This window comes from Hyperolius riggenbachi, chromosome 7 (assembly GCF_040937935.1).
Source record: "Hyperolius riggenbachi isolate aHypRig1 chromosome 7, aHypRig1.pri, whole genome shotgun sequence".
NCBI classification, from domain to species: Eukaryota; Metazoa; Chordata; class Amphibia; order Anura; family Hyperoliidae; genus Hyperolius; species Hyperolius riggenbachi.
The window spans coordinates 227,268,126-227,289,715 of NC_090652.1; the positions used below are offsets into that span (position 1 = coordinate 227,268,126).

Below are 21,590 nucleotides of genomic sequence, written 5' to 3' on the forward strand. Positions count from 1 at the left end.
AAAAAATTGTGCCAGCAGCATTTTTCCGGAGGCTGCGTCCGAATCCCTATAGCCATATATGGCATGGCTATAGTAATATGGCTGCAGCGTGCCATGGAAACAGACATGGAAATAGGCCTTCTTTGAGCATTTCATACAACACAATAATATTTGTAAAGAACTTTTCTCCCCATAGGACTAAAAGTGCATAGATATGTCTTCAGCCAATACATAGTTGCAGGGTAGACTGTGGAGGAAATAGGCAGGTGTTTATAAATGCCAGACTGAACAGGTGGCTTTTCAGTTCGGTCACAAATGCTTCTAGGGATGATCCAAATTGAGTATGAAAGGGAGTTCCAAGGTGTAGGTGGCAGCATGACAGAAGGCTCTGGCTCCAAAGGTTTTAAGATGGACTCTGGGAGTGACCAAGTTATTAGATACAGCACCATGGAATATGTTGGCCCTTTAATTAATTAATTAATTAATCAATAATAATAATAATCCTTTTGATCTAAGATTATGGGAGATATTCTTAAATTGCAGCAAATCCTTCAGGTATCCTGAGTTCAGATTATGCAAGGATTTGAATGTCAATAAGCAAATCTTAAATAGAATCTTCAATGTATGTGTAGCCAGTGGAATGCATGGGCGTAACTACAGGGGAGCAGCTCCTACTACTACTTCACTTCCTCTAATAAAGGGGTCCATCCTTCAGATCAGGTGTTTTTGTAGCTACACATGTTACGGGTGTGAAGGTTATGATGCCCGCACTTGTTTTATGGCTCTTGTAAGATGGGCTTCCAGGCTGTGAGGGTCACCAGGGTAAGGCAAGAGTAGCAGCGTAAACATCGAAGGGCCTCTTTAAAGTTTTACTGAGGGCCCCATGGTTTGTAGATATGCACCTTATGGAATAGGTGAAGGTGTTATGTGGCAATGGTGGGGTTGGCTTGATAACAGCCTTGCAGTGGTGTTACTAGTGTACTAATTACAGATGGTGCAAGTCTTTGTTTGTAAGGCCAATGGATACATGGATGGCCTACACAGTACTATACCGTACATGCAGTACTGCAGTACTAGATTATAAGATTTTCTAAAAACAGTATGCGCTTAGGAAGTCCACCTGATAAAAAAGAATGCACACGTAGTTCACGTTCTCAAAAACTGCCTGTGTAAAGCAATATATGGTAAAACAATCAAACTAAAGGTGGCCACTAACGATCCAATTTCTAGCTAGAGTTGGGCCGAACGGTTCGCCTGTGAACGGTTCCATGCGAACTTCAGTGGTTCGCGTTCGCGTCCCGCAGGCGAACCTTTGCAGAAGTTCGGTTCGCCCCATAATGCACATGGAGGGTCAACTTTGACCCTCTACATCACAGTCAGCAGGCCCAGTGTAGCCAATTAGGCTACACTAGCCCCTGGAGCCCCACCCCCCCTTATATAAGGCAGGCAGCGGCGGCCATTACGGTCACTCGTGTGCTGCCTGCGTTAGTGAGAGTAGGGCGAGCTGCTGCAGACTGTCTCTCAGGGAAAGATTAGTTAGGCTTAACTTGTTCCTGTCTGGCTGCATACCTGTTCTGTGAACCCACCACTGCATACCTGTGCTGTGAACCCACCACTGCATACCTGTGCTGTGAACCCACCACTGCATACCTGTGCTGTGAACCCACCACTGCATACCTGTGCTGTGAACCCACCACTGCATACCTGTGCTGTGAACCCACCACTGCATACCTGTGCTGTGAACCCACCACTGCATACCTGTTCAGTGAACCCACCACTGCATACCTGTGCTGTGAACCCACCACTGCATACCTGTTCAGTGAACCTGCCACTGCATACCTGTTCTGTTCAGTGGACCCGCCACTGTATACCTGTTCATTGAACCCACCACTGCATACCTGTGCTGTGAACCCACCACTGCATACCTGTTCTGTGAACCCACCACTGCATACCTGTGCTGTGAACCCACCACTGCATACCTGTTCAGTGAACCTGCCACTGCATACCTGTTCTGTTCAGTGGACCCTCCACTGTATACCTGTTCATTGAACCCACCACTGCATACCTGTGCTGTGAACCCACCACTGCATACCTGTTCTGTGAACCCACCACTGCATACCTGTGCTGTGAACCCACCACTGCATACCTGTTCTGTGAACCCACCACTGCATACCTGTGCTGTGAACCCACCACTGCATACCTGTTCAGTGAACCTGCCACTGCATACCTGTTCTGTTCAGTGGACCCGCCACTGTATACCTGTTCATTGAACCCACCACTGCATACCTGTGCTGTGAACCCACCACTGCATACCTGTTCTGTGAACCCACCACTGCATACCTGTGCTGTGAACCCACCACTGCATACCTGTTCAGTGAACCTGCCACTGCATACCTGTTCTGTTCAGTGGACCCGCCACTGTATACCTGTTCATTGAACCCACCACTGCATACCTGTGCTGTGAACCCACCACTGCATACCTGTTCTGTGAACCCACCACTGCATACCTGTTCAGTGAACCCGCCACTGCATACCTGTTCTGTTCAGTGGACCCGCCACTGTATACCTGTTCAGTGAACCCGCCACTGCATACCTGTTCTGTTCAGTGGACCCGCCACTGTATACCTGTTCAGTGAACCTGCCACTGCATACCTGTTCTGTGAACCCGCCACTGTATACCTGTTCTGTTTAGTGAACCCGCCACTGTATACCTGTTCTGTTTAGTGAACCCGCCACTGCATACCTGTTCTGTTCAGTGGACCCGCCACTGTATACCTGTTCAGTGAACCCGCCACTGCATACCTGTTGTGTTCAGTGAACCTGCCACTGCATACCTGTTCTGTGAACCCGCCACTGTATACCTGTTCTGTTTAGTGAACCCGCCACTGCATACCTGTTCTGTTCAGTGAACCCACCACTGTATACCTGTTCAGTGAACCCGCCACTGCATACCTGTTGTGTTCAGTGAACCTGCCACTGCATACCTGTTGTGTTCAGTAAACCTGCCACTGCATACCTGTTCTGTGAACCCGCCACTGTATACCTGTTCTGTTCAGTGAACCCACCGCATCAGTGCGCATACCTGTGCAGTTAAGTGAACCCACCTACCTACGTGAGTGCACGCAGTGTGATATACCACTCCGTGCATACCCGATATGGACAAAACAGGTAGAGGAAGAGGTAGTGCCAGAGCCAGAGGAAGGCCACCCGGCAGGTCTGCGCGAGGTCGTGTAAATGTAATTTCGTGTGGACCTGGCCCACAGTACAGTGCTCGGAAGAAGGCACGTCCCATCACCTCCCAAGATTGTCAGGACGTGGTTGAGTATTTAGCGACACAGAACACCTCATCTTGCTCAGCCACCAGCGCTACTACTAGCACCACTTCCACTGCATTTGACACTTCGCAAGAATTATTTAGTGGTGAAATCACTGATGCACAGCCATTGTTGTTACAGCCAGATGAATTTTCACCAGCTCATATGTCTGAGTTACGCGGCAACACTATGGATGTAACGTGTCAGGAGGATGAAGGACCTACTGATGGTGCAAGTTTGGATTTGTCTGAGGCAAGCGAAGCTGGGCAGGATGACTACGATGATGACGGTAATAGGGATCCTCTGTATGTTCCCAATAGAGGAGATGAAGAGGGGGACAGTTCAGAGGGGGAGTCAGAGAGTAGTAGGAGGAGAGAAGTTGCTGAAAGAAGCTGGGTAAGCTCTTCGTCAGAAACAGCTGGTGGCAGAGTCCGGCACCATGTATCGCCACCTATGTACAGCCAGCCAACTTGCCCTTCAGCATCAGCTGCTGAGGTCCCCATAGTGCCCACATCCCAGGGTGGCTCAGCGGTGTGGAAATTTTTTAATGTGTGTGCCTCAGATCGGACCAAAGCCATCTGTTCGCTCTGCCAACAAAAATTGAGTCGTGGAAAGGCCAACACTCACGTAGGGACAAGTGCCTTACGAAGGCACCTGGAGAAAAGGCACAAACAGCAATGGGATGGCCACCTGAGCAAAAGCAGCAGCAGCACACAAAAGCAAAGCCACCCTCCTTCTCCTCTTCCTCCTCCATCAGGTGCATTATCTGCTTCTGCCGCTTTCTCCCTTCCACCTTCACAGGCACCCTCCTCCACTCCGCCTCTGCCCTTGAGCGGTTCCTGCTCCTCTGCCCACAGCAGCAGTCAGGTGTCCGTGAAGGAAATGTTTGAGCGGAAGAAGCCAATTTCGGCCAGTCACCCCCTTGCCCGGCGTCTGACAGCTGGCGTGGCGGAACTGTTAGCTCGCCAGCTGTTACCATACCGGCTGGTGGACTCTGAGGCCTTCCGTAAATTTGTGGCCATCGGAACACCGCAGTGGAAGATGCCAGGCTGCACTTATTTTTCGAGAAAGGCCATACCCCAACTGCACCGTGAAGTTGAGAGGCAAGTGGTGTCATCTCTTGCGAAGAGCGTTGGGTCAAGGGTACACCTGACCACGGATGCCTGGTCTGCCAAGCACGGGCAGGGCCGCTACATTACCTACACAGCCCATTGGGTGAACCTGGTGGTGAACGATGGCAAGCAGGGCGCAGCGGACCAAATTGTGACACCTCCACGGCTTGCAGGCAGGCCTCCTGCCACCTCCTCTCCTCCTGCTACATGCTCTTCGCTGTCCTCCTCCTCCTTGGCTGAGTGGCAGTTCTCCTCTCCAGCTACACAGCCCCAGCTCCGCAGGGCCTATGCTGCATGCCAGGTAAGACGGTGTCACGCCATCTTAGACATGTCTTGTCTCAAAGCGGAGAGTCACACTGGAGCAGCTCTCCTGGCTGCTCTTAAGAAACAGGTGGATGAGTGGCTGACCCCGCACCACCTGGAGATAGCCAACGTGGTGTGCGACAACGGCAGCAATCTGCTTGCCGCTTTGCATATGGGGAAGCTGACACACATACCCTGCATGGCACATGTCATGAATCTAGTGGTTCAAAGATTTGTGGCAAAGTACCCTGGCTTAGCGAATGTCCTGAAGCAGGCCAGGAAGTTCTGTGGGCATTTGAGGCGGTCTTACACAGCCATGGCACGCTTTGCGGAAATTCAGCGCAAAAACAACATGCCGGTGAGACGCCTCATTTGCGATAGCCCGACTCGCTGGAACTCGACCCTGCTCATGTTCTCCCGCCTGCTAGAACAGAAGAAAGCCGTGACCCACTACCTCTACAACTTCAGTAGAATGAAACAGTCTGGGAAGATGGGGATGTTCTGGCCCGACAACTGGACACTGATGGAAAATGCATGCAGGCTCATGCTGCCGTTTGAGGAGGTGACCAACCTGGTGAGCCGCAGTGAGGGCACCATCAGCGACTTAATTCCCTACGCTTACTTCTTGGAGCGTGCTGTGCGTAGAGTGGCGGATGAAGCTGTGAATGAGCGTGACCAGGAACCGTTACGGCAGGAACAGGCATGGGACCAATTTTCATCAGACCCAGCTGTTTCCTCAACACCTGCGGCAGCACAGAGGGGGGAGGAGGAGGAAGAAGAGAAGTCGTGTGCAGAAGACGAGTCAGACTCAGAGGATGATGAGCAAGGTGTTTCTTTGGGGGAGGAGGAGGAGGAGGAGGGGACAGCGGCAGGAGAACAACCTCAGCAGGCATCGCAAGGGGCTTGTGCTGCTCAACCTTCCCGTGGTATTGTTCGCGGCTGGGGGGAGGAGGTTGACTTACCTGACGTCACTGAGGAAGAGCAAGAGGAGATGGAGGGTACTGGATCCGACTTTGTGCAGATGTCGTCTTTTATGCTGTCCTGCCTGTTGAGGGACCCCCGTATAAAAAACCTCAAGGGGAATGACCTGTACTGGGTGGCCACACTACTAGACCCTCGGTACAGGCACAAAGTGGCGGACCTGTTACCAACTCACCGGAAGGTGGAAAGGATGCAGCACATGCAGAACCAGCTGTCAACTATGCTTTACAATGCCTTTAAGGGTGATGTGACGGCACAACGCCCGCAAGGTACCACTGCCACTAATCCTCCTCCCGTGTCCACGCAGTCAAAGACAGGACGCTCCAGCGATCTCATGGTGATGTCGGACATGCGGACGTTCTTTAGTCCAACGCCTCGCCGTAGCCCTTCCGAATCCACCCTCCACCAACGCCTGGAACGGCAGGTAGCCGACTACCTGGCCTTAAGTGTGGATGTAGACACTGCTGTGAACAGCGATGAGGAACCCTTGAACTACTGGGTGCGCAGGCTTGACCTGTGGCCAGAGCTGTCCCAATTTGCCATCCAACTTCTCTCCTGCCCTGCCGCAAGCGTCCTGTCAGAAAGGACCTTCAGCGCAGCTGGAGGCATTGTCACAGAGAAGAGAAGTCGCCTAAGTCACAAAAGTGTTAAGTACCTCACCTTTATCAAAATGAATGAGGCAAGGATCCCGGAGGGCTGCTGCCCGCCCCAAGACTAAGTCAGTCCCCGCACACACAGCATCTCTGCCTGCACGCCGTGTGACTGGCTGCCTGGCCTGCCCCAAGAAGACTAAGTCGCTCCCAGTCCCTCCACACAGCATGTCTGCCTGCAGGCCGCTTGACTACCTTCTCCGCCACCACCAACAGGGTCCGGGACTCCAGGCGGATTGCTGAATTTTTTAGGCCGCTGCTAGCAGCGGCCGCTGTAATAATTTTTCTGGTGCGTGTACATGACTGCCTAATTTTTCTGGCTGCACTGCGGGCAGCTGCAACAACAAAAGAAAAGGCATGTACATGCGCCCATTCCCCTTCGTGATCATTACCTTGCCGTGGTGAAGGGGCTTGCGTATCACAATGAAGCAATGACCGGTGCCTAGATGAGTGTCTCGGGGGGCACACCCACGATAATAAGGTCGTTGCCTCATTGTGGTCAGACCAAATTTGATCAGCTGGACAGTCACTGTTCTGTCATTCAGCTACATCAGCCAGGCGACCATATGGGCTGTAAAGCCACCAAAACCTGCACTCTCGCCATGGTGCGCACCAGTCCAGCACGGCCGTCACTACACAAACAGCTGTTTGCGGTGCGTTACACGGTGAGTTTGGTGTGTCAGTGTGAAGCAGTACCTTAATTACACTACCTGATTGATGTATACACATGCAAGATGTTTGAAAGCACTTTAGGCCTGTCATTTAGCATTCAATGTGATTTCTGCCCTTAAAACGCTGCTTTGCGTCAAATCCAGATTTTTCCCCGGGACTTTTGGCATGTATCCCACTCCGCCATGCCCCCCTCCAGGTGTTAGACCCCTTGAAACATCTTTTCCATCACTTTTGTGGCCAGCATAATTATTTTTTTTTTCAAAGTTCGCATCCCCATTGAAGTCTATTGCGGTTCGCAAACTTTAACGCGAACCGAACCTTCCGCGGAAGTTCGCGAACCAGGTTCGCGAACCTAAAATCGGAGGTTCGGCCCAACTCTATTTCTAGCGAAAAATCGTTCGAGCGATCAGAAATTCTGATCGGAAGTGAAATATTGTAATACATCGTTCACTACACCATCAACGAACCAATCTTTGCTTCCAATCTATCACAACCAACAAGAAAAATTCAAATTTTGGTTCGGCGAAAAAATTCATTCGGACCACATTTTTTTCACTCATACATAATCGATTGTGTTTACCAATTGGATTATTTACAACCAATCCGATCAGAATTTCTAATCGCTCGGACGATTTTTCGCTAGAAATTGGACCGTTAGTGGCCACCTTAAGATCGCGCACCTAGTATCAAGATAAAGAGATACACTATCTTACAGTCTGACTGTAGCCCAAGAAAATCCAAAAATCGTCAAGGCTGGGTTCACACTGTAATAGATTGACACTTGTTGTCTGTCGATCTCCAGATCCAGACTCTCACGTCATATACAATAAAAAACAAATAAATAGCATCACATAGCGTATAACTGCCAGGACCAATCTCCAAAATCCTTTCCTCTGTCTTACTCTTTCACCAAAAACCTCCACCAGTACCCCCGCCTCCCCCCCCACGTGCCCGCACTCACCCTAGAGACCTCCAAAATATCCGGAGGCAGGAATGACAGTGTTGGGGGATAAAGATCTAGCAGGCAGATACTCAGATGCCACTCTTCTGAACAAGTTACTGCAACTAAAAGCGATCATATAGTGTAAAACCAGCGTTTAATTCAAGATAAAAAAGTATTGCACTCACTAGAGATGGCCCGAACCTTCGATTTTCGGTTCGCGAACTTCCGCAAAAAGTTTGGTTTGCGCAAACTTTCGCGAACCGCAATAGACTTCAATGGGGAGGTTAACTTTGAAAAATAGAAACACTTATGCTGACCAGAAAAGTGATGGAAAAGATGTTTCAAGGGCTCTAACACCTGGAGGGGGGTATGGCGGAGTGGGATAGACACCAAAAGTGCCTGGGAAAAATCTGGTTAAATTGCAGGCCTAAAGTGCTTTAAAACATCTTGCATGTGTATACATTAATCAGGGAGTGTAATTAGAGTACTGCTTCACACTGACACACCAAACTCACTGTGTAACGCACCGCAAACAGCTGTTTGTATAGTGATGGCCGTGTTGGACTGGTGCGCACCATGGCCAGAGTGCAGGCCAGCAAACTAGCCAAGTACATCTGTAGGTAACTTTCCTTGCATAATTTTCATAATAGCCCCACTCATTTGGACAATTTGCTCTGCTCAAAAGCTTCTGAGTTCTGTTTATGATGTTTTACATTTGGTTTCTATCAGTGCTGAACTAGTTAACCTTAATTTTATCACCTGAGTTAGGCAAAAAATATTGACTTTGTTCACCAGGCAGCCAGTGTGCCCCCTTTGTAACCCCCCCCCCCTCCCCCCCCCCAAAAAAAACCCTTGAAGCTGGAGTGGCCACTGGACATTAGCCACTGCTAGGTAACGCACGCTACGCTGCCACTAGCGCGTAGGGTGCAGGGAGCCTCATCAAGTCGCAGTGATTCACTAGCGCATGTAACAGTAGCTTACTCGCGCTGTTATGCTGCGCTATCATTAGTGAATCAAGCCCATAGTGTATATTCTTCTACAGATTTAATTTTTGGTTCTGCATCAGTTCCTGTAGTGAGATCCATTTTGTATGTAATGTCCTTGTTCTTTCAACCTCCCCTTTGACTGCACGTCAGGTAGTGAACTTTACTCTAGTAGTAACCTTGGCTTTTTACCATGTTGGAGCCAGACAGGTCCTTTTTTCATCATCATCATACCCTTCCAACCACTATAGTTTTACATGCGATACAGAGTACAGACCTGAAGGGTCACTTAAAGCAGCATTCCTGCCTGGCAATTGTCATAACAGAACAAACGAAGCATTGTGAATGAAGGCAGAGGTGGTGCTCTCGGCACTGTCAAACGTTCCCCCATGAAAAATGAGACTTGTATTATGTGTTGTATGATCTGCACTTGAAGACACACACACATATATTAACGTACATATAAGTGCTTTCTTATGTGTGTTTCAGTGCTGATCGTAATGGAAAAAGCTACGCTTACGGATCATTACGCGTAATTTTACGCTATTACGCATTACGAAATTACGCTTACGGCATAGACATTCAATTTCGGTACATGTCTGTAATTACGCATTGCCCTTACGCAATTACGCGTAAGAATACCGTAATTCAAGTTGTTACGTTATAGGCTTACGCGTAAATTCCTACTAGCAATTAATGCGTAAGGTCATGCTGCCAAGCGGAAAAGTTGACGCATGGATCAATGTTAGGTAGCCGCCGACTTTAAGGGTTAATAGCAAAGCCCCCTTAAGTGCTAAGAGCCTCAAATTTGGAGAATATATTAAGGAGATCAGAAGGAATAAGAGGGAAATTTTTTTTTTCAAAAAGACCTTATAGTTTTTGAGAAAATCGATGTTAAAGTTTCAAAGGAAAAATAGATACATTTAAAAACCTGCCGACTTTAACGGTTAATAGCAAAGCCTGCTTAAAATTTAGAAACACCAAATTTACAGGGTATATTAAGGGGATCAGTGGGAATAAGAGGAAAAAAATTTTTTTCAAAAAGACCTTATAGTTTTTGAGAAAATCGATTTTTAAGTTTCAAGGGCAAAAATGTCTTTTAAATGCGGAAAATGTCAGTTTTTTTTGCACAGGTAACAATAGTGTTTTATTTTCATAGATTCCCCCAAGTGGGAAGAGTTTTACTTACTTCGTTCTGAGTGTGGGAAATATTAAAAAAAAACGACGTGGGATCCCCCCTCCCAGACCTCTTTAACCCCTTGTCCCCCATGCAGACTGGGATAGCCAGAATGCGGAGCACCGGCCGCGTGGGGCTCCGCACCCTGACTATACCAGCCCGCATGGTCCATGGATTGGGGGGTCTCGGAAGGGGAGGGGCAGCCAAGCTTTCCCCTCCCCCTCCGAGCCCTTGTCCAATCCAAGGACAAGGGGCTCTTCTCCACCTCCGATGGGCGGTGGAGGTGGAGGCCGCGATTTCCTGGGGGGGAGGTTCATGGTGGCATCTGGGAGTCCCCTTTAAAAAGGGGTCCCCCAGATGCCCACCCCCCCTCCCAGGAGAAATGAGTATAGAGGTACTTGTACCCCTTACCCATTTCCTTTAAGAGTTAAAAGTAAATAAACACACAGACACTTTGAAAAAGTATTTTAATTGAACAAAAAACATAACCACGAAAAAAGTCCTTTAATATTCTTAATTAACCATTAATACTTACCTGTCCCTTTAAAAGCCAGTTCCCACGCAATATCCTCGGAAATATACTAATCAGTTACAATGTAACAAAGCTATTACAATGTAACAACTTTGTTACTTTGTAACACCACCGCACCCGACGTCACTCGCCGCCACCGCCGCGTCTGCGCTGACCCGACAGAGCTCTGAGCTATATAGCTCAGAGCTCCCTAAGCATCTTTGTATTTGGGCTCCAAGGAGCCCCATTGGTCCTTAGCAGACCAATGGGGTTCCTTTAAATCAGAAGGAACCCCATTGGTCTGCTAAGGACCAATGGGGCTCCTTGGAGCCCAAATACAAAGATGCTAAGAGAGCTCTGAGCTATATAGCTCAGAGCTCTGTCGGGTCGGTGCGGGACGCTAAGTCCCCGCCGCCTCCCGCTGTCCTCCCCGCCTCTTCCACATGTCACCCACATGTCACCCACATGTGGGTGACATGTGGGTGACAGATGTGGGCGGGGCTGACAGCGGGAGGCGGCGGGGACTTAGCGTCCTGCACCGACCCGACAGAGCTCTGAGCTATATAGCTCAGAGCTCTGTCGGGTCGGTGCGGGACGCTAAGTCCCCGCCGCCTCCCGCTGTCCTCCCCGCCTCTTCCACATGTCACCCACATGTCACCCACATGTGGGTGACATGTGGGTGACAGATGTGGGCGGGGCTGACAGCGGGAGGCGGCGGGGACTTAGCGTCCCGCACTGACCCGACAGAGCTCTGAGCTATATAGCTCAGAGCTCTCTTAGCATCTTTGTATTTGGGCTCCAAGGAGCCCCATTGGTCCTTAGCAGACCAATGGGGTTCCTTCTGATTTAAAGGAACCCCATTGGTCTGCTAAGGACCAATGGGGCTCCTTGGAGCCCAAATACAAAGATGCTTAGGGAGCTCTGAGCTATATAGCTCAGAGCTCTGTCGGGTCAGCGCAGACGCGGCGGTGGCGGCGAGTGACGTCGGGTGCGGTGGTGTTACAAAGTAACAAAGTTGTTACATTGTAATAACTTTGTTACATTGTAACTGATTAGTATATTTCCGAGGATATTGCGTGGGAACTGGCTTTTAAAGGGACAGGTAAGTATTAATGGTTAATTAAGAATATTAAAGGACTTTTTTCGTGGTTATGTTTTTTGTTCAATTAAAATACTTTTTCAAAGTGTCTGTGTGTTTATTTACTTTTAACTCTTAAAGGAAATGGGTAAGGGGTACAAGTACCTCTATACTCATTTCTCCTGGGAGGGGGGGTGGGCATCTGGGGGACCCCTTTTTAAAGGGGACTCCCAGATGCCACCATGAACCTCCCCCCCAGGAAATCGCGGCCTCCACCTCCACCGCCCATCGGAGGTGGAGAAGAGCCCCTTGTCCTTGGATTGGACAAGGGCTCGGAGGGGGAGGGGAAAGCTTGGCTGCCCCTCCCCTTCCGAGACCCCCCAATCCATGGACCATGCGGGCTGGTATAGTCAGGGTGCGGAGCCCCACGCGGCCGGTGCTCCGCATTCTGGCTATCCCAGTCTGCATGGGGGACAAGGGGTTAAAGAGGTCTGGGAGGGGGGATCCCACGTCGTTTTTTTTTAATATTTCCCACACTCAGAACGAAGTAAGTAAAACTCTTCCCACTTGGGGGAATCTATGAAAATAAAACACTATTGTTACCTGTGCAAAAAAAACTGACATTTTCCGCATTTAAAAGACATTTTTGCCCTTGAAACTTAAAAATCGATTTTCTCAAAAACTATAAGGTCTTTTTGAAAAAAAAAATTTTCCTCTTATTCCCACTGATCCCCTTAATATACCCTGTAAATTTGGTGTTTCTAAATTTTAAGCAGGCTTTGCTATTAACCGTTAAAGTCGGCAGGTTTTTAAATGTATCTATTTTTCCTTTGAAACTTTAACATCGATTTTCTCAAAAACTATAAAGTCTTTTTGAAAAAAATTTTTTTCCTCTTATTCCTTCTGATCTCCTTAATATATTCTCCAAATTTGAGGCTCTTAGCACTTAAGGGGGCTTTGCTATTAACCCTTAAAGTCGGCGGCTTTTTTATATTATACGGGAGCGTAATATTACGCGATTACGGCAGACTGTGTAATTTCAATGGGAGTTTACTGTCTTACGCGTAATTTGTTACGCGTAAAACGTAACCCACGGTCTACGCGTAATTAATTACGCGTAATACCGTAACCTTACACGTAACGCTTACGGTGCATTTGTAGTGAATTACTATGCGTAATTACGCTAATGCGTAATTTCGGCCCAGCACTGGTGTGTTTACATGATTACTCATTGGTTTGGTATTTCCTCCTTTGCATACCTCTTCTGTATAGTCTCTGTGAAGGTTGTCCCCTGTTCAAGTCAGGATATATCCACAGAAAATAGGACAGCTTTTACTGGACACCTTTGTGTGTTCTAGGAGACATTTCACCACTCCTACAGAGCAGCTTCATCAGTTCTAATAAGGTTGAGGAGCTGTCCAGACTTTTTCTAAGTACAGGTAATCTTCCTGAAGCTAAACTATTGGCTGAATTCAAGTAAAGCTGAGATGGTGGAACAAGTTCAATTGTATTTACCGTACCTAATTGTTTCCTCCCGATCCGCTTCGTTGTGCTGCAGTGCCCCTTCAAAAGATCACTGATTGCGCATCAATGGCCCAGGCCACACACCTCCATGACTGTGTTCCCGGGAAGTTCTGCTCATGCACACTTTAGGTGTTTACGAGTGCAATCAAGGAGACGCATGGCCAGTGCCGCGCAAGCGCAGTGATCGGCATCTGGTCAAGTTGGCTAGCTTTTGGAAGGGCACAGTGGTACAAAGGAGCAGACCAGTAGGGCTGGAAGAAGCCCCAGGTAAGTTCCAGAACTGGATCAACCACAAGGCAATTCTAGGCAGTTCCCTAGGGCCTTGGGAGAGTCTAGGGGCCTGTTGGAGACTAGTCTCCACCAAATCATACTAAAAAAAAGCTAGATGAACATCAGTGGTGGGCAAAAACTGCTACCCTGCCAAGGGCCCCATGTTACCTTAATGTATTTCTGATTAGAACTGGAGAGGCTGCTCTTTAGGTGTAATGAAATGTCTATTACAACAGAAGAAAGGTTTCCTCTCTTATTCTCCTGTACAGTAATAATTAACATTGGAGTACGTAAAACTGACTGCCTTTGATTGTTACTTATGACAAAACCATATTTCAGGCGTTCTTCAAAGATAAACATTCATCTAATCAAGTTTAACTCATCTAATTGTTATTCTGTATTGCAATATATATATATTTTACAGGACTTCAGGAGAGAGTTTACAGCCTCCCAGACATTAGCAGTAAGTAACCTTTCAGAGATGCCCAGGGGCGTTGCTAGGATCCTTAGAGATTTGGGGCACTTTTGGGCACTGCCTTCGAAAAATTGGTGTATCCATGCACCAGAATGTGGGTGTGGTCATGGGTGGAGCAACATTTGCATGAAATTAACAGTGGTCTAAGAGCTGTGGTGTCTATATGGTGATATCCTGGGAGCTGTGGTGCTTCAATGGGGGCATGCTGGGAGATGTGGTGCATCAGTGGGGGTATGCTGGGTGCTGTGGTAAATCAATGGGGGGTGTGCTGGGTGGAGTTGAGTACTGCCACCCACTGCCTGAGTCTGCCTGGGGGACATTTGGGGAACCCCAGAATAGATCCGGGGCACGTGCCACTGATCTTTGGGGCTAGCAACGCCCCTGGAGATGCCTATATTCAATAAACCTGTGTTATGCCTTCTCCTTGTACAAATGCAAACTTGTTTTAGACTAGTCATCAATGTCCAACTCCAGTCCTCAAGGGCCGAGATCCTCACAAATTGTTGGCACAGCTCAAATTACCAGTAATTGATGGGATTGAATCAGGAAAGGTCAGCAAAAACAGGGGTAGAAGCACCAAATGCATAAAAAGCTTATAAAGCTACAAAAAATAGCATAAAAAGGAGAGGCAGTATGAGCCTTACCTCTCCTGAAAATATTGGACTAGTCTAATGGAACTTTCCATTACAACTTTTAATGGAACTTTCCATGAGACTGGTCCAATAATAAGGCTCATACTACCTCTTCTCTTTATGCCATTTCATAGCTTTATACGCTTTTTTATGCATTGGGCACTTCCACCCGTTTTTGTTGAACTTGTTAGGGCTAGGTTTACAGTGGTCAGTTGCATAACGCATGGGTTATGAGTGTGAACTGTGATGGAGAATGGACATAGACTTCAATACAAAAGCCTACATACAGCGAGTCAGAATAACATGATCAGTTACAAAGCAGTACTGTAAACAGGCCCATAGAATTATACGGGCGGTGAGTTAACAGGCATTCTGCAACACAAGTTATTCTGCAACACAACTGACTGTGAACTAGCCCTAAACCTCTTTAAAGGTGATAGTTTTTTAGTTTTAATCTAAAGAACTAGGAGTGTAACCACCCATTTCCTGTATTACAGACCTGAAAAACCATGCGGGGACAGTTAATTTCCCATAGGCTTTGACAGTGGTTGCAATGATTTGCAACCCTCCTTTGTAAATATATATATTCATAGAAAATGTGCTACACCGAATACAATGGGATTCTGCACCATTGGGCTCCAGGTCTCCTTTTGTCTCCTCGACGAGCCTGGGGTTCGTCAAGTAGAACACATTTCTCCCTTCCTAAACACTGGCATGGACACAGCCCTGCCTTGAGAACTTGAATTGGACATCCCTGACTTACGTGTACCTCTTTCCATTCCTTGCCTACAGCTTTTTCTAAAGAGAACAGCGGTGACTGGCGAGGAAATCTCATTTCAGATAGTCAGCTGACGCCTTTGTAAATAGTCCACTTTAAGGTGCTTACAGGGGGCGCTTACAGCCTACACACTGACAACCACTTCTGTCAGCTGGGCTGGGAGACAATATCAGTCTCATATCTGCAAATACCTCAGTGTGTATTTCCACTTACTTGGAATGGCCAGTTTCGCTTCACGTAAGACCAGGATGAACCTTGCTAGCCTATTATTATTGAATATTGTTTTCATAATTTCCAGAAATTTCAATGCACACATTGCATTCATAAGCCTCCCTGGGGTTTCAAGGGCAGTGTACAGTTTCATGGTTAAAAAATAGAAACCGCATTCTGTTACAAAAACTAGTGTATGCATGGGCTGTGGTGGTTACCCACATTGGATTTCCTTGCAACAGTAGCGATGGTAGTTGCTAAAAATCTTGTTTGACCACCACAAAAATGTCTGAAAACCACTAAGTATGGTTTCCATACCATTTGCACAAACAACCACTAATGTATAAAGACCTACATGTCCTCCCTTCATCTGCCTGACTTGATTCCACCGACCACAGCCACTTTCCTATGCAAGTCACAAGAATACATTCCTAAATGAATGGTAACTCTCTATACTGTTATACCCTCTGTTTGATAAATCCGTAGCCTAACGATGTAGTGAACAGTCCTTTAACACAGGAGTGATGGAAAGAGCTTACAACACAGGAATTTTGGGTGGAATGTGGGAAATGTACCCCAATAAGGCTTAGCTTCCACACATAAGTAGGACAGACAGGTATGCCTAAAACTGCTGCATACAGGAGAATTACTACAGGGGAGCAGTACACACTTGTTTTATGACCCTTGTAAAATGGGTCCCCAGGCTGTGAGGCTCACCAGGGGTAGGCAAGGGAAAGGGTGTGAACACAAAGTTTTGCTGTGGGCTTTCATGATTTTGGTGTTACGTCACTGGTTGCATAGCTTCAGTGTCACTATGGGTACTTGTGTATGTGAACTTTACTGATCTATTTCTGCTGTTGTATTACTTTTAAGGAGACTATCTGTCCCAAGCCAGAGCTGGGGTGTTTCCTGATGATGATGACGATGATGTGGTGGACAATGCAGAAGCTCAGCGTTACAGTATGGTAACTATTCTGCTGCTGGTTATCCTGGCTTACCTCTGGTAAATTCAGAGGGGTAAAATACTAATGGAGATGAGCACTGAAGGCAGTGGAGCTGCAGGTACATTAAAGGGACTTCCGAGCACCTCTCATGGGCATGCCTTTAAGCGAGACGACTTCCAACAAAGTCGTGCTATGACCCCTCTGGAGGAGCCTCTTGCAATGGCCATGCGTGTCACTTCCTCTTTCTACTTCATTCAGTGATGCACTTCTCTAACAGAGAAGACAGGGGTGACCCGGAAGTTATAACATAGCCAAGATGGCAGCCGTGATTTTTAAATTGAAATCGAACAAAAACTATTTGATGTAGAATGGCGATCCAGGTATAAAATGAAAGAGGAGAGCACAAGCTATAGAATGGTACTGGTCAGAGTCTCTAGGCATTTTTTGAGCATTTGAGCTTTATGTTAAAAGGATAGGATATCAAGAATATCATATACCAAATGCAGTGCTATCCAGTTCTCTTACAAATTCCTGTTTTTATTTTCCTTTAGTACTATTGAATTTTCATGAAAATACAATTGCACAAGGAAAACCTATGAACGCTCAAAAAATGCTTTGCTGTAAATAGAAAAAAAAATGTGATTTGCAATGGAAAACATGTGTGATGCAAAAACAATGTGATGCAAGTGTTTACCTATGTAGAATCTGAATGCCGTCTCATCTAAGCATAGAAAGAAAATAAAGTGGACTACAGACAGCGAAAGTTCAGGCTTATGAGCAGATAACGGATCACAGATATGCATATCTTAAAGACTTCAAAAATGAAATTAAAAAGCAGCTGAAAAGACTCATACCCAGGGACGTAACAATAGACCTTGCAAGGGATGCAGCTGCAGGGGGGCCTCGTCCTGAGAGACTGACAACTAAGGGCAAGGAGAGAAAAAACTTTCTGCTCTCTGCTCATTTGTTCTAATGACTGCATCTGCTCTGCCACTGATAAGGAATCATACAAAGTTAGCAGACAAAGATTTGTAGACAGTCCCTATTCAGTGTTCAGCAGGGTGTTGTGTACAGTGTTGTTGAGTGCATGCAGTGCATGCAGGGCTTCACTGCTGTCTGTTTTTATCTGCATGTGGATAACACATTCAAGTGTGCACTAGCCAATTGAATAACATTGGTTCTCAGTTTACCTGTGCAGAAAGTGTGTGAGTGTGTGCGGGGAGGGGGGCTGGGTTGGCGGGAGGGGGCCCCATCCAAAGTTTTGTAGGGGGGATGGCCAGTGATTTCTAGTTATACCCCTGCTCATACCCTTAAATTGCCCATATGTTATTCCATGTTTCTAGCAGATTCGGTCATTATGCCAGAAACTGATACCACAATTTGGCAGACTGATTGTAATTTCAATTGATTTCCGAACTAGATTAGTCAAAACTATTGATTGTTTTGGACGGGAAAATCTCGGTCGAAAACGAGCATTTGAGTGCGCCCCGGTCAGTCTCCTGGCATCTAAAATGTGCTACCTCCAGGCTGTGCAGAGTGTTGCAGCAGAGCGTATGCTCCCATACCCCCCTACGCACATCCTCCTATGTCCTTTGTCTTCTTTAAATCGCTGCATGGTGATATTCACATTTAGGGCCTGATTTACAAAGCGGTGCTAACCCAGTTAGAAACTTTAGGCGTGATAATCATTGCACCACTCTGGTGAAAAGCCAGTTTAGGCGTGATAAATTGCAAAGTCCCGCACGCAAAGCAGCGCCATTAAACTATATGCAAAGTGTACCAGACTTTGCTAGCGCAAAACTTTTGATCAGCTGTGCACTGCGGTGCTATTGCTAACCCAGTTGGTGCTATAGTTATCACGCCTAAACTTATCACGCCTAAACTTATCACACCTAAACTTATCACGCCTAAACTTATCACACCTAAACTTGTCACACCTAAACTTATCACGCCTAAACTTGTCACACCTAAACGTATCACGCCTAAACTGAGTTTAGGCGTGAATGATAAAGGGCTTTTCACCAGCGTGCTACCTGTTAGCACCGCTTTGTGAATCAAACCCTTAGACTTCAGCCTCAAGATCACAGAAGACTTAAGTATCAGAATGGAGATCATTTTATTGCATGCGCTTCTAATTTCTTTCTGTGGTGAAGATAAAAGAGCACTTTGAGTAATGAAACTGTATCTGTCTGACAATCATCTTACAATATTCTCTGCATCTTCTTATTATGTTACTTCTTAATGCTTTTATCTTTTGAAGATGCGCAAGACGAAGCGCCTGCTCTCTGTCCATCCATTTGACTTTGAGAATGACTCTGAGTATTCGGCTCAGTCTCGCAGACAGTCTGTGCAGCTCTCTCCTGGTCTAGATCAGGATGTTTTCCAGGTATCTCTCGGATTCTGGGTCTGTCACTGATTTACTTTGCTTCACTTTGATTGCCAGCATGGTGGGTGGGCTATATCGCTTTGGCAGTGTGGATAGAGTACTATAAATAAGCACATGTACAGGTAGACCCACTACCATTAGTTTGTGAGACGTCACTATGTTAATGAATGAATCTTCTGTGTCGTGCAGTCCTTCTCTGAGTTCACCACTACTGGAAAAGACGTGGCCCGGAAAGAGTCTCTCATTGCAGAGGCCGAACTGGCTTCTGTGTTCCATCATCTGCTTCAGGATCAGGGACAAGGTATGGCCAATCCCGAGCAAGAGTTCAGCACTGAAGTCCGTCTTTTAGTCAACCGACGCCGGAGTCTTGACAACATCCGAAGGCCCAGTAAGTTATAAAACTCTGAAGATGGCAATTTTTCCATACATCAAATCATATTACCGTATAGAATGGTAATGAGATTATCCAGCAAATTGTACTTTGTTTTCTTTATATTTGGCTTGTTATGACTTAGAATGCATCATTTAGTCTACAGCAAATTTCTATATGGCCCCTCCTCTCCCATACACTGGGTATGTCATGGGTAGCAGTGTGGAGTATCCTTGTTCATTAGTGCAGCATATACAGTAAATGAGCGGGCAAAGACAGCAAAACTTCAGCGCAGTTTAAAACAAACCTGTGATTTTGCTATGAGCACATTTATATACTCACCTCAGGAGGGGGAAGCCTCTGGATCTAAAAGCAGCTGTAGTGGCTGGATAGTGTAGTGGCTGGATAGTGTAGTGGCTGGGTAGTGTAGTGCAGGGGAGGACTGGGACCTTTTGGCCTGGGGGGACAACACAAACTAGAGGCCCGTGTCACGGCATCACCAGCCCAAAGCCATATCTTTCTTGTGTGCAAATCTTCAAATTGTGATGACTAACAGCCCCAGCCACACACACACACACAATGTACCTGATGCCTAACCCCATTTCTCCGCACAATCTACCTGTCTGTGTCTGATGCCTAACCTTAAAGGAGTTATCAGTTTTTTTTTTTTTTATGAAAATAAGTGCTACTTACCCAGGGCTCGTCCAGCCCCAAGCTCCCAGCATGTCCCTTGCCGCAGCTCTGCAGTCAGCTGTTCGCTGCCGCTGCCTCCCAGCCCCCGGCGATGACGTCAGGCCGACTGCGCCTGTGCGAGCGGCGCTGTCAATCACCGCCACATGGACCAGAGCGTACTGTGCAGACGCAGAACTACTGCGCCTGCGCAGTACACTCCAGTCCACGTGGCGGTGATTGACAGTGCTGCTTGCACAGGCGCAGTACAGGCCGACATCCAGGTCGGACTGGTGCCATCGCCGAGGACTGGGAGGCAGCGGCAGCGAATGGCTGACTGCAGAGCTGCGGCGAGGGACATGCTGGGAGCGTGGGGCTGGAGGAAGCCCCGGGTAAGTAGCACTTATTTCATTAAAAATGCCTGATAACTCCTTTAAACAACCCCCCCACACACACACAAACCTACCTACCTGGTGATGCCTAACCCCACTCCTGCCCACCCACCATACAAACTACTTGTCTGACACCTACCCCCCCCCCCCTCCAACTACCTGTTTGACAGTGCCTAACTGCCTGCCTCCCCCCTCCCCTGCCGCCAATCACACCACAAGAAGAAAAAAAACGTTCCCCCTCAGGCCAGGGTCAGAATGGGGATGATTATCACACAAAAAAAAACTCAGAGGGCACTGGCCTGGGCAGAGAATTGAATTTGACAGCAGTAGCAGGCAGGCAGCAAAGTGTGAGTAACTCAGTGACAAGAAGGGAGAAGAAGTACAGAAACAAAATTTATAAAAACCACCTTCTCCTCTGGCGACCTGGACCCGACCTCCTCTATCCTCCTGTCTCCTCAGTCCTACACCTCCTCCTCCTCCACAGCAGCAAGCAGCTATTGGTGGCATCTCCGACTCCCAGCCCCCAGAGTGTCCGACTCCTCCAGCCAGGACAGCCAGCCAGCCACTCGTAGCCGCAGCTCCAGGCCCCCAGCCCCCCCAGCACAGAAAGCTGAAGAGTGAGACAGCTCACTCCGACGACACCTCAGGCACAGCAGCACAGGGGAGGACTGTGCCCGACTCCTCCAGCCAGCCACTCGTAGCCACAGCTCCAGGCCCCCAGCCCCCCCAGCACAGAAAGCTGAAGAGTGAGACAGCTCACTCCGATGACACCGCAGGCACAGCAGCACGCGGCAATGGCTTAAGGCGGGGGGCGGAGTCAAGCATGGTCAACCCACTGGGCCGGAGAGGACCTAAGCTATTTGTGTCCTTGTGCTGCTCACATCCACCGCAGGCGCAGCCACGCACAAGGGCACACCATGGCCGGCCACCTCAGCCCCTTCTCTGATTGGATACTTCAACTTGCCGGGAAATATCGCGCGAGGTTGCGATCCCCACTGCGAACCTGTCACCTGTGGTATGTCTGCGGCTGGCCCTAATTACTTAAGATTCGGGCGGCCCGGGGGGCAATTGCCCCCCGTCCCCCTGGGCCAGTCCTCCCCTGGTGTAGTGGCTGGGTAGTGTAGTGGCTGGGTAGTGTAGTGGCTGGATAGTTAAGGGCTTTACCTCTGAAACAGGAGACCAGGGAATCTTGACTTTTCCTGTTGAGTAAGCCCGCACCTATTGAGTAAGGAGCAAG

At 47.8% G+C, this 21,590-nt stretch overlaps 1 protein-coding gene across 6 annotated transcripts in view; it reads left to right on the forward strand.

The window, feature by feature from the left end:
* The window catches only part of MLPH (melanophilin), a 117,451-nt gene that overhangs the window by 49,804 nt on the left and 46,057 nt on the right, over window positions 1-21,590 (forward strand). For 5 of the 6 annotated variants that reach the window (XM_068245334.1, XM_068245336.1, XM_068245333.1 and 2 more), the window contains exons 5-8: window positions 13,922-13,960; window positions 16,466-16,557; window positions 18,797-18,922; window positions 19,112-19,310. In XM_068245334.1, the coding sequence (XP_068101435.1) occupies window positions 13,922-13,960; window positions 16,466-16,557; window positions 18,797-18,922; window positions 19,112-19,310 (456 nt within the window). The remainder of the gene's footprint in view (window positions 1-13,921; window positions 13,961-16,465; window positions 16,558-18,796; window positions 18,923-19,111; window positions 19,311-21,590) is intronic. The other variant, XM_068245338.1, reaches the window with a different exon arrangement.